Source organism: Dryobates pubescens, chromosome 12, assembly GCF_014839835.1.
Source record: "Dryobates pubescens isolate bDryPub1 chromosome 12, bDryPub1.pri, whole genome shotgun sequence".
Taxonomy (NCBI): domain Eukaryota; kingdom Metazoa; phylum Chordata; class Aves; order Piciformes; family Picidae; genus Dryobates; species Dryobates pubescens.
The window spans coordinates 11,415,870-11,429,848 of record NC_071623.1 but is presented as its reverse complement, the minus strand read 5'-3'; the positions used below and the strand labels follow the sequence as shown (position 1 = coordinate 11,429,848).

The 13,979-nt window shown below is 35.7% G+C and overlaps 1 protein-coding gene across 7 annotated transcripts in view; it reads left to right on the top strand.

The window, feature by feature from the left end:
- The window catches only part of DMD (dystrophin), a 1,125,431-nt gene that overhangs the window by 698,622 nt on the left and 412,830 nt on the right, over positions 1–13,979 (top strand). For all 7 annotated transcript variants that reach the window (XM_054165808.1, XM_054165807.1, XM_054165806.1 and 4 more), the window contains one exon: positions 12,076–12,251. In XM_054165808.1, the coding sequence (XP_054021783.1) occupies positions 12,076–12,251 (176 nt within the window). The remainder of the gene's footprint in view (positions 1–12,075; positions 12,252–13,979) is intronic.

Here is a 13,979-nt window from a genome sequence, read left to right as displayed (position 1 = left end):
CTTTTTTGATTCATTGCTCATCAAATCTGAAGCACAGGTAGAGATTCCCAAATAATTAAGCTACTACAGGCTGTAGCACATCAATTGCTGAGTAGGATGCAACTCAGTGATGGCAATAAGAGAGAGAAGCAGAGAACAAAAGTTAAATGTTCCCTTGAATAGCAACAATTTTGGTCAGCAAACTATCATGTACTTCCTCTGTCTTGCCTAATGAAAGAGATGGAAGAGCTGTAGCTGTTGTAGAGGGAAGGATATGAAGGAGAGAAAGGAGAGAAAATAATCCTGCATTCAGTATATCCCTATGGCAGCTCAGTGTATATGAGATAGCCTGCAGGATGGAGGGGCGGGTGTGTAGGTAGTATCAAATTGCTGCGAGGTATCTCATGCAGACACTTTTTCTGTGCATAGGACAGTTGCTGGTAGGTCATGGTGGAGGCCTTCCCTGAGGAGATGAAGAGGGAAAGAGGTTTCAGTATAGCAATAAGATCTGTTCCTTACCCTTCAAGTCTTGCATGGGAGTAAAGCAGTAGCACTTTGAATATGGATTGAAGAAACATGTGGTAGCTAGCATGCATGCATTGATTATTTTATTTTTGTTTTATTTAAAGGAACTATTGTAAATTATTGCTATGTAGACATCTGCAAACTCTTTCTAAGACCTGTCAAACTGAATCCCACATCTGACTTCCTTTTCTGTGCCTAGAAAAATTGTCAGGATGGATTCTTTAAGGCATGCATATTTGAACCTGTAGCTGCTAGTGATTCTGCAGAAAACCAGAAATAGGGAAATAGATTTCATACTTAACCAAATGTTTTGCTAGTTGGTATTAAGGTTAGGATTTCATGGCCAGCCTTCTGCACAAGCTATACAATGCACACCATATATTAGATATGCATTGTCATGGTAGGTCAAAGGAAAAAATACCTTTTCCCCATGTTAAAAAAATACCGTGAAGCAGAATTATGTGCAGTTAGAGCGTGCAGCAGAATTATGTGGAGTTAAAGAAATAGTTTGGTGAGAATTATTCAAGAAATGGTAAACATGTCTGTCTGCCCTAAATATTTGCCAAATACGCTAAGTACAGATTGATATAGTCTCATTTTTAAAGGTACAAAACCAGTTTTGACAGCTGCAAAGAACATCTTATTTAAATTGTTTCTCCTGTTTCCTAGCAATTTATTAAATTACAAGCAATATGCAGTTTTATCTAACTTCTTAAATGGGATTTTAGTGACTTTGAGAAATTCTGTAGACCTTTTGCCTTTCAACCAGAAATGAATATATTCATTTTGAACTTCTCCCTTTGGTGACCATTTTCTCCTTCTGTGACAGGTGCTGTGATACAGTATAAAATTTAAGTGTAGAAATGTGTGATTAATACCAAGAAAACTCCACAAAAAAGTGGCTAAATAAATCCCATTTTGGGGGAAAAAAAATGGTTTTCCTGCCTGTAGTACTCTGCAGATAAAATTAGAAGGTAGAGATCAATTTTGTCTTTCTATTATTATACTGTTATGAACTCTATTCACAATTTATTAAAATAATCTAATGTTAATATAATCTAGTATTAATGTAGCCTTGGTATATTGCTTTCATTCTCAAATGATATCGAGAATAGAGTTAATAATGAAGACCTGTAAATGGTGCTGGCTTAATTCTGCCTCATCTTTTCTGACCATGGAAAAGTGTAATCACGACTGCCTAAATATTGAAGTTTTAGAAACTTGGAAGTTAGCAGACATTATACATTATCATTAGAAAATGAAAAATAGTCTAATTTTCACTTAATTTAGTATGTGTCTTCCCTATGCAACATTACTTGATAGAAATAAAGGAGGTTATTTTCCCCCTCTTGCAGCCATCTTGTTGGAATCATTGTTCAGATGATTACTGAATGCCCATGAGCCATTGAAGTTGAACATGTTTAACAACTTACAACTTCATAGTTCCACTTCATATATTTGTACAGGTTAGTTATCTAGTAAACCATCACAACCTCATAACCAGGGCTATAAGGATAGTTAAGGAACCGGAAAATCTCTCTTAGGAAAAAGTGCTGAGAGACCTGGGGCGGTTTGTTCTGGAAAAAGTGGAATATCTGAGAGCTGATCATATTGCTGTTTATACATATCTGAAGGGTGACTGTCAAGAAGAATGGGCCAGTTTTTCTTCAGTGATGCTCTGTGATAGAACACAGGAAGTCATACCTCAACATGAGGTAAAACTTCTTTATTGTAAGGTTGATTAAATGAAATAACTGCAGAAATGCAATTACTGCTGCCCAGAGAAGTTGTGGAGTCACCTCTAGAGACTTTCAAGACCAATCTGTTTGCCTCTCTGTGACCTGCTCTATGTGATCCTGCTTTGGCAGTGGGGTTGGACTCGCTTATCTCCAGAAGTCCCTTCCAATCCCTACCATTCTAGGATATAGTTCAGTATAGAAAAAAAAGCCTCTTAACAAGATCATTTCCCCCCCTTGTGTTTGTAACAAGTATAGGAAGTAATGACACATCTTCAGAAAGAGAAGTAATGTTTCCTGAATTGTTATTCAGATCAAGTATTTTTTGTTTCCTGGCTCTCCATCTTAGCCTGGCAATACTCTGCTCTCAACATTTTTTTTCTCTCAGATTTGATAAAACCGTTTCCATATCACCTCTGATTGAAGAGGTGAGAAGAGTCAAACTGAAGCTAACAATTGTCTGACAGAGAGTACCTGGTGCCCGGAAACGTTATCACAGCTGATTTGGTTTTAGTGGAATCATTGCTTGTTCATTAAGTGCTAAATGTATTGCTTTGTTGCAACTAAAAAATAATTTAAAAAATAATTTGTATTTATTTCTAAGTCTTGGTGTTTAAAACTGAGCCTGCTTCTCTTCACCTGAAAAGACCAGGATGTCAAGATGTTTTCCACAGAAAGTTAAATTTTTAATAAACATATAGATTTGTATTTTGAACTAATGCTGTACTGAGAAAAATATGTTTACATTAAATATGCAATGAGCATCAATTCCTGAAAGTCTCACTATGTTTTTAATATCAACCACTTTGAAGCAAGCTGATGAATTTAGCAATCAGAAATGAAATTACAGGAATATGTTAATCAGCTATCCCTTGAGTAGCGGCACTGGCATGCTTAGGAAAGAAATTGAATTAATAAAAGATCAGACCCCAAATGCTAATGCACTGAAGAAGGAACAAGACACATAAACCGGCTAAGTCTGGATTCTTAGATACCAAAGAAAACAGAGCATAGCAGGGGTAGAAAAATACTCCAGTGGTTGTTGTGGGGAATAAGTGTGGTGAGACACTGCAACAGGTTGCCCAGGGAGGTGGTAGGAGGTTAAGGGCCAGGCTGGATGTGTCTCTGAGCAACCTGATGTAGTGTGAGAGATCCCTGCCCATGGCAGAGGGTTTGGAACTAGATGATCCTTGAGGTCCCTTCCAACCCTAACAATTCTATGATTCTGTGACTCAGCTGGGACAAAAAGACTCTCCTCAGCACTACAAGAGATAACAGCTCTGAGAAATCCATAGTTAGTGGAGATATGAAAGGCCAGCAAAATCAAAATGAAGGAAATAGATGGTGTGATTGGTTTTTCTCTTATCTGCTGTCTGAGTGATTTTTGCATAGTTTCCTCATAATAAAAAAGCATCCAGAAACATTTCTTCTGCATGTCAAAAATAATTATTGTCTTCTTTTAACATGAGCTTCTTTTGGCCTCTTTTAACATCAGGACATATACACATGAGTTTTCTGATGGGGAAAAAAAATAATTACTATTTTAACTTGCTTTAAAATGAAATGTAAAAGATGTGGATGGAAACCCTGAAAGTGATGGTTATATAGATAATCTCCCAAATGCTCAAAAGAGATGATATCTATGCTAGTTTATCTTAAACTGATGCTAAAATGACCAACACTGGAAAGTTCTAATATAACTTCTTCAATATTACAGAAAAGTAGCAGACTGAAAATGAGTTTGCAGGGTTTTTTCTTAGCCTTAATCACTGATAAATTACAATCCAGTAATTTCAAAACAAAGTAATATCTAACAACCTAAATACCGCAACTGAAAGGAAAACAGGATGCTGAGAGACATATTTGTTCTGGTGCTGTTGAGTTAAAGACTAGGGTTGGTACATTCAAGGTACAGATTTCATAGGAAAACAAATTTAATGTGAACCAATAGTATATTTTTTTTTTCAATGTTTCTAATGCCCAGAGAATGCTTTATAACTTTCAGCCCAGGCAAAAGTAAAGAAAAACAAACACAAAAATGCACCGCTGATTTTTTTTTTGGACTGGAGTAGGAGTCAGCTTTTACTCAGTATTTACTCAGCTGTCACATTCAGAAGGTCCTTAAGAGCCCATATCCAGTTGTTCTAAGCTTCAAGTTAGAGCATTCTGAGAAGCAAGGAAATTGAGACAAAATTGATTAATGTCTTTGAGGGAAACTGACAGTTTGCAAGACTTGACGTCTTTTTTCCCTTCCTTTGCTTTTAATTGTTAGTTCCATAGCAAACATTGCCTTCAATTTTTATTTTTTTTTTTAGTTTTTCTGCTTCATCCATCTCCATCAGCTGCCCTAAGATTGAATAATTCATGACAATAACACAAGAGAAAGCATAATGCACAGGAAAAAAAATAAATAATAAAGATTGCATATGTGCTTATAACAAAGGAGTTAGGAAACAACATGTATGTGGTGTTGATTTTTTTAATCCAAACAAAGTGCCAGTAATGTGTCTCCAGATTAAATTAATATGATTGAACTGCCCAGAAGTTTAATTTATTCCTTCTTTCTAATAGAATCTTGAACAGAGGTACATCCTCTTAATGGATAAACTCATTCTGGTAACTAAATGCTAACAAGTTGGTTTGGGCATAGTTTTCCCCTAAATGTTTTCACAGTTCTCTGATTTACAATGCTGTGTCTAGGTAGACATCCTTATGTCAACTATATGCTTTTATACAGTTTAGGGCATTTATGTAAATGACTGAAGAATAGGACATCAAATTCAAATTTAAGACTACAGACTTCTGAATGTGATTCATAGTACCTTTACGTGCTTTTAGGATCTGTAGCTTACCCTAAATTCAGGGAAGACAATATATATTGGTTTGTTTTTTTTTCCTTAAAACATTTTGTGTCTCTGACAAAAATTAGCTTGCTTGTGGTATTTCTTTATGTTGCTACAAAGCTTTTCCATAACAATAAATTACTGGTTTAGTGTGTTTGTCTACTGCAATGAAAGGAAGAAAGTACTGTTAAGATTGCTCATACAATAGTTTCTGATTAAATTTAACAGTGAAATTCTATTTCATTCACTGACAAGATGAAATGTGATTGCAGAAAGAGTTGCATGATATATGTGTAACTGAGAAATAACAAAGCCAAAGGAGCGATGCCAATCTGGTGCCCACTTAGGTAAGGGGGTAGAGACTCTGATTAATATTTAATTTACATAACATGGGAAAATGAAGCAAAAGAGTTCACTTCAAATCCTCATCTACTCAAATATTTCTCTTTTTCACTATTTTAATTAGCACTAGTAGTCTATCTGAACCAATAATTTATCATTTAGTCATATTATGCAGTCAGTGTCACAAGCCTTGCAAAAGGCATCAGGAAAAAAAGGGTGGCAACTAGGAATGTGATGACATAATGTATTTGAAATTGGTCACTTGTTTATTCAGTTATACACTACTTCTTTGCCAACAATAATTGTAGTTTCTAAGGATAAGATAACACAAAGTATAACTAACTCTTCAGGCTATTGATGACGGTAGATTAAGCAAATGTGTAGTATTATTAGAATAGCATAGCTATTGAACTGTTAATAAGTGTCCATTAAAAAACACACAAACAAAACACTAAACAAAAAAAAAAAAAACAAACAAATCCAAAAAACCTACCAATGTTTAAAATAACACAAAATGAGTTCTTTACAACTGAATGAATGAAATGATATGTTCCTGCAGTAGGTAAAATGGTTTGATGTGGGATTGGATTTGACAATATATATTTTTTAAAATATTTTTTAATTAGTTTTATTTGTTCTTCGTAAAGTAAGGTTATTGGCAGCTGTCCAAACTAAGAAGGCACAGTCAAAGCTTTAAGAAGATATGAAAATGTTGTTAAGGAACCATTATTGTGAGCATATTGCTCACATTCATTTTGTTAGGTAAAGTACTGTGAATCAATGTGGATGCAGTGCTGCTTTTCAAATGTGTATGTTGCAAGGTGAATCACAGAGAACCATCATGCTCCACAAAAAGTACAAGCATCTTTCTGTATCCGGTGTTCTCTACTGGACCTTGACAAATGAAAGCATCTATAAAATCCCTGTGCACAGCTGTGTAGAAATTCGTGTGGTGTAACTCTTAGATGTCATTAAACTGAGCACCCTTGTGTGCCCTGTTAACAGCCTCTATTCAGGATATAAGCTGATCATCTATGTTCAGGACAAAGTTCTTTCTGTCTCACTGACTGATGCAGTTTCAGAAATTTAAAGGTATTACAGAAAGAAGATTAAAAGAAAGAAGTGATATAACAGTAAAAACTTGAATGGCAAGAGTCCATAAGTAGAAGGATGGCAACCCCAGAACACAAAATATCTCTGCTGTGATGTGCAGTAAGCTGGCAAATAAGACTAGCTCTAGGATCTCCAGTACTGTGGGGTTTTTATTGATCTTTGCTTGTAGTTAGGGAGAGGCAACCCACAGGGCTGACTGGGAGAGGGTGAAAACAAAAAAGTAGAATGAAAAATAAAATGGCAACAAACAGTAAAATCATAGAATAATTGAAATAATAAACAGAATAATTGAATAAAAGGAATAATTGAAATAATAAAAGGAAAACCATTATGGGAAGGACTTGGGGGGGGGGGGGGGACTGTTATGTGGATTCCTACCTGATACTGCGCATATGAACTGAGAGCCATTGCCAAGATGACACTGGGAATGCCTGTAGATTTAGTTTCTCAGATCTTTAATTTTCTTAGGAAAGCAACATATTATGTAGTTGGAAAGCATTTTCTAAAGAATAGCATTACATTTTGTCAACTTTAAGTGTGATTTGATTATTAATATTCACTATACTGCATAATTATCTCAAGGATGGTTTTTCAAGTCACAGGACTGCTAATAATGATGTAGAAAGCTCTGAGTGGAGGTACAACTGACTGAGTGTAGAGATGGAAAGTGAGTTGCTTTTTAAACTATAAAGTGCATGTGAGAGCAAAAAATCAAAGCCAGTAGTGGACTAGATCAGAGTTTTCAAGCTGATTATAGTCCGAGTCCCCTGCTATGGCAGAAACAGCCTTATGGCTTTGGTGAAAATTTCCCCCTGTGTTTACCTCATATTTCTTTTTGCTTATGTTCCACTTGGAAGTTTTGTGAAAGTATGTGTGTAATTTCTCAGCTGAGGTCAGTCTTGGAAAGTAAAAAGAAATTAATTTAATCAAGGAAGCATCATATGAACATCTTGGCAGTTTTAAATTATACTGTATTAGTTGAGGTCATTATCAAAGTGTAAACACCATCTGTATGAGAAGTGGAAGTCCTTTAATGTGCTGGTTTTGCAGTTTTTAGTTGTGGAGAAAATTTAAACCTTGCTTTAACTATACCATATTAACTGCTTCCTTATGCTTGGGAGCAAGAAGAAAGCAAAATTTAAAAAGGCGGGCATTTAGATTAAAGATATTTTTATTATCATCTGTTTTTTCTAGTAGCTGAAAATGTAGCATGTTGAAAATACAAAGTACATAGAAATCTCTGTGATCCACCCAAAATTGTAATTAGCTCTTTCTGTATGAATATGATGAGGTCTTTTCTGAGTTGTTTTATTTCAAGGTGTTTATATAAACATCTCATTTATAATTAAGTTTGTTTGCTTACTCTGTTCATAAAGTGGTTAGAAACTGTGTAATTGCAAGGATAAGTATCTCAGACGACCTTCTGAGTTAGAAATCCAAAAGGCAACATCCCTTTTTGCTTTGCTATTTCTATATAAAGGAGTGAAATGTCATGTGAAAGTACAAGAAGCAGAATCAATGTCAATATTCCACTGTAAACTGTAAGGCCATGGGAGGCAACTTCTTGCAGGCTCCCATCATCTTGTCCTCGTGCAGGTGTGTGGCGAGGGTGGAGGGGAACATATAGGGAACTACAGTTGTTGACAAGTTTTAGATATGGAATGTAAGTTGTGTAAAACATCTTTGTGGTTCATCGCTTTGGAACGAGTGTTGCAAATATGACTTTAAGCAAAACAGTTAAAACCATTTTTGCCCACTTTAATAAAAAATAAAACCAAACAAAAAAACCCAACCCAACTTCTAAATAACACCTAAATGTCTTCATGGGTTGCTATGTTCTATACAGGACTCAATATCAAGAAAAATCTGTGTTTGCTTAGGTTGTGGAATCTAGACAAACTCTGTCAGCACATCTTTCCATTTAATCATGTGAACAGTGACAAAGACAGACTACCTGGAAAAAAAAATATCACCAATTCTTTATGGTGATCTGAAATCCAAATGTCCAGAAGCCTTCTCTCATGTTTTGATGAAGGTTTGCTCTTCTCCTGCCTGTCTTCCTTCCCTCCTATGTGTGCTTCCTTCCTATGCATCCTGTGCAAGGTTTCTATTTTGGCACTAGCGATCATAAGTTCAAAGATGTCTTTGCCATTCTTTTCTTTTCTAATTTTGTATGGTCTGTTGCCTAATATACTTCACACTAAATCAGAACATCCCCCTGGTTAATTACGTGTCAATTGAAATAAGAGTGGAAAACATGTAACATTTCCTTGTGGGTTTGTTTTGGTTTGGGGTTTCATGCATGGTTTGTTGTTGTTTTTGTCTTTTTCGTGGTGTGTTTTATTTCTGTTTGGTTTGGTTTTGTGGTGCATGCTGGAGGAGGGAGAAAAAATAACAAGATGCTGCTACTGCATGAGAAGGCCTGAGTTACAGTACTTAAACAGGTTTGAGTACCATTTTACTATATAATTGTGTATTGACTGGGGATTATTTCTGTCAGTTAAAAAAGCTGGTGCAGAGATAACCTCTGTTTTCTAAAAATGTTAATTCTAAAAACTTTGTCATTCAGGAAGTGGAATTTTCCTTCTTTATTCTCCTTCCCTTGATCTTCTACTCCAAATTAGTAGTCCTGCTGCATATAAGTAGTAGCTTTGTTCTGAGTTATTGTTTTCTGCAAGTGCTATAGATCTTAAGTTCCTAGAGGTGCATGCAATAGCACAGTTGTTTCTTGCTCCTCACTGGAAATAAGCCACTTGCTGTGATATAGTTTTTCCTCAGACCACACATTTACCTGCATGATTTACCAGCATTATGCTCCCTACTGCATAATGCAAAGGCTCTAGCACTAAAATTAACGTGAAATACAGTGAATGTATACAAGCACTAGATACTAGTTTTAAGCTAGGCACCATCAAAACTAAGATGTATAATGGAAAGGCTAATTACTTTTTATTCTCTGAATAACAGACATTTTGAATTTAGGCAAACTACCTGAACATTACTGCTATTTCTTCCTAACAATGAAACATGTACCTGAAAATAACAGCCAAAGAGTGGACCAGGTATTATTGTATTAAATGTATGTCAGGGAAAGACAAGAAAATCCAATAGTCAAAGTAAGAGGCTTCTATGAATATTGGAAGACCTTGTATCTTACACTACATGCTCCACAGGCAAAGCAAAGTGTACTGGGACACTCTGAGCCAGCAGGATGCTTGGTACATTGTGACTGGGTTGCTGCAGATTGTCTAGGATTCGGCAGAAAAAAATTTATCATCCTATCAAAACATAATAGAATCTTGTGAAGATTACTGCAACATTATGTTCATCACAGCTACTCTTCTAATCTGAAAATATGGAATTTATTTAGGAAAAAACAACAACAAAAAAAACAACAAAACAACAGAATGGGTATTTACTAAGAGGCACAAAAGACAAAAATAATTTTGGGGGAGTTCTCTTCTGTAACAACATAAAAGAAATTAAGAAAACAAAACAGGAACAATAGGTTTAGTCTTAACAGGGCATACCTCTGACTTGGCTATGACTCCTGTGTAGGACTGTGTGTAAATGCCCCAGAAGCTAACTGACATGGACCTCTTTGCCCCAGTTTGTACTAGTGTTGGTGTCCAAGCCATCTCTGTTATATTTGTGCAAAAGCTGGGACAGAGCTTGCAACTGACTTTATGCAGCTGACAACTGAGGAGTGATTGAATTAAAACAAGTTAACTTTGTGTTTGTTCAGCTTATGAACTTTCAGTCATAATTTCATGCCTGAGATTTACTGGACAAGATTAAAAAAAAAAAAAAAGGAAAAAAAAGGATGAGGATGGGCTGTGAGAGTTGAGTCTGTTCACCCTGGAGAAAAGGCAGCTCTGTGGAGACCGTATATTTGCCTTCCAGTACCTGAAACAAGTCTACAAGAGAGACAGGAAGATACTTTTTACAAGGATTTGTAGTAATTGGACAAGAGGGAATAGATTGAAGCTTGAGGAATGTAGGTTTAGACTGGATATGAAGAAGAAATTCTTTGCAGTGAGGGTGATGAAACACTGGAAAGGGTTGTCCAGGGAGGTGGTGGATGTCGCCTTCCTGGAGGTGTTCAAGGCCAAGTTGGATGAGGCCTTCAGCATTGTGGTCTAGCAGAAGATGCCCTTGGGCATGGTGAGGGGTTTGGAATTAATAATCTTTAAGGTTCCTTCCAACCCCAAATCATTCCACGAATCTGTGAAATATCTATCTGTTTGTCTGTGTATGTATGTGTGTATCTATCTATCTCTCAGCACAAGTAGCAGTTATGCTCATATTTTACACTCCTGGGAAGCTATATCTTGCCAGTTTTAACCAATTCATGGACAAATTTAATTTCATGTTAATATGCAGATTTGCTCTGTAATTTGTACTTTGTGTTTAGAAAGGCAAAATAAGCATATACTGTTGTTCCAGAGTATGATGTGATGAAACCCTTGGTTTCTTCTTGAAAAGGTAGATTTGGTATTTTACTAGAATGATCTTGTATGCAGTTGGGATTCAAGCCCACTTCCTGAGGTTGTGAAATCTATAAGAAGTCTAAACCCCACAGTGTAGATTGCTGAAATTATTTCAATTTCTGCTTATTTTGGCAGTAAACTGTTGAAAATGATTTTACACTTCCTTGCTTGTACATTTTGAGGGAACTCAAGTGAAAAAAATACTCATGCTCTACTGATGATTAAAAGTATGAAAAGATTTATTTCCTTATTTATAAATATGAACTTTCTGAAAGAGTTATGCAATGTTAAGATCTAAGATACAGATTCAGAACTGTGTTGGCTCTAAATATGAGGTAAGGTAAGGTAAGATAGTTGTGGTTTTTTGGTTTTGTTTCTTAATAGTAGAAAGTGTAGAAAATGTATAGCAATGCATTTAGTAAAAATTGATAAATAGTCCATCTTGATTATCTTTTGGTAGTTTCTAATTTCATTGCATAAGTAGAAACCATGTAATAGTTGTCCTTAGAACTTCCAAGTCTGCCAATAAAAAGAGAAAACCCATAAAAACCCCTTGAGGGAATGAATTATCAGGCTTCTCACAAGTGGAGACAAACATGTTCTTTAATGGAATCAGGACAAGTACTTTGAACAGTCTTTGCTTTATTGGCATCACCTATTTTTGTTCATAGGTAACAGGATCTCCAGACACTGGGCACTTTAAATTTTACAGTGTTTCACATGCTGTTAAATAAACATGGTGCATACCTTTGGGGATGTAGAAGTAAATTTGTTAACAAGTTTTACTTATTAATTGATCTACAGAATATTATTGTAATGATTTATAGCACTCTAGTATATGGGAGCAGAAAAAAGGCTGTAGAGATGCATCAAAAGGTACTTGTTACAAAAACGTGAGACGTGTTTCTGTGTACTTGTCTTTGGATTTTCCATTTAAATTCAAAAGAGAGCAAAAACCTTCACCTCTTTCCATCTGTCCACTATGTGATGAAGCATTTTATTTAATGATTGACATTTTAATGAATACACGTGTTGGGTGTTTTCCAGGAGCTCCAGGATGGCATTGGGCAACAGCAAACTGTTGTCAAAACATTGAACGTAACTGGTGAAGAGATTATTGAGCAGTCGTCAGCAGCGGATGCTAAAGTGCTGAAGGAACAACTGGAAAGTTTGAATACTAGGTGGCAAGAGATCTGCAGACAGCTGGTAGAGAAAAAGAAAAGGTAGGTTAAAAGAGACCAAAATTATTTTTAGCTATTTTAGACTTGCTTCTGACTTAAATGTTCAGAGATCTCAATTTCTAGAGTTTTCCTGTTCATAATGAATTATCACACTCACTGCCATTTATTTAATTTTTCTTTTTTACCTACTTCTGTCAGTGACCACCACTCCTAAGGTTTAAAAAAAGACAGACAAGTGTACACTGTTGCTTGATTAAAAGTAAGAGCAGGTTGGAGCATCATTTACAGAATTCACAGTTGATGCATCATTTTTATATTTGATATATGTAATTAAAATAGGTCCCTGTGGTATTAATAATACCTTAACTAGTTCATAGAGTTAATTCTAATCCAATTTGCTTCTCATCATTAATGTGATGAATATCTGCATTTTGTAGACTGGATAAAAAGAATGGATTAGTTAATTTAATGGTATTTGTAATCACTTTGGGATCAATTTGTTTTTTCTCATGCAGCCACAGGAAGCTGGAGTGAGTGCCAAATAATATACAAATTGTTTGACTTCTTTAAAAGAAGTATTTCTAATTAAAACAAACAACCAAAAAGAAAAAGCAACACCAAAATGTTGCTGCTTAGGTTTTATAGGTTTTATAAAGCATACGTCCTTTACCTAGGTGCTAAGCCTAAACTGGCATGGCATTCTGCTTTAAAACACAGGCAGTGGTAAAGCTTTCTTGTTTTAAAACTCGGAATCTTCCCAACAGAATTCTATTAATGAGTGTTAAAGATCTACAAGAACTGGTAGTGTAACAGTTTGGTTACTTCTAACACTCCATGTGCCAAATTTTTTTGGTTTGGAGGCAGGGGACAAAATTGTGAAGGTGTTCACTGGAGTGGTGAGGAAGTGTCCTCTAAGGTGATTATTTTATTTGATCATGATTAAAGTTTCACTTGGAACATATCAAAAGAAGATGCAATGAGTAATCTACAGCTGTTAGAAGCTACAACAGTGCTTTAAATATTTCTTCATGCTGTATTTCCCTAATGATGCTACCTGTTACACAGGGGAGTCCTTGGCTTTTATTTATCACGCTAAATACTGCTCTTTTGTGCAGTGGAAACCCATCTGTGTTTCCAAGCTTTAACTTGTGTAAATGCTAACACTTTCAAAACAATAACACATCATTTTAATAGCCCTGTAAGGTGCTTGGGCAGCACAGAAGAAAGAGATTGGTGACTGAGCTTTGTCTGAAAATATGAAATATGTTCCAATTGTAGTAAAGCTTGGTGTTGAACTTTCCTTCATTCATTGAAATGTGTATCAGAATGCTGTTGGGGCTGAAGGCAATCTAGCAGTACATAGAATTTCTTTACACACTCTATATTTTAAGACAGCCTAGTATCTGTTAAATGGGAGTAATACAGTTATAGTACCTCAATGAATGTTGCTAAATAACCCCTTGGCCATGCATTCCTCCTTTGGTATGGTTGGTTTGGTGACTGGTTGGTTTGTTTTCCTCTGGAATGATAGTTTATGTAACCTTGAGAACAATGACTGCAGAGATCTCAGTTAGTGAACTCTGCATGACTGCATGCATTGCTCTAGAAGAAATATAGATAGTGCTGTGTTAAATTGATATGAATATTTCTGATGCACATAGATCTCACTACAGTGCAACAAGGCAGAGAAGTTTGTACTTCTAGTCATCACTTGGTCTTCCTGGCTGTGTCAGAGCAAGAAAACAGATTTTGCTTCCAGACCTTAGAAAC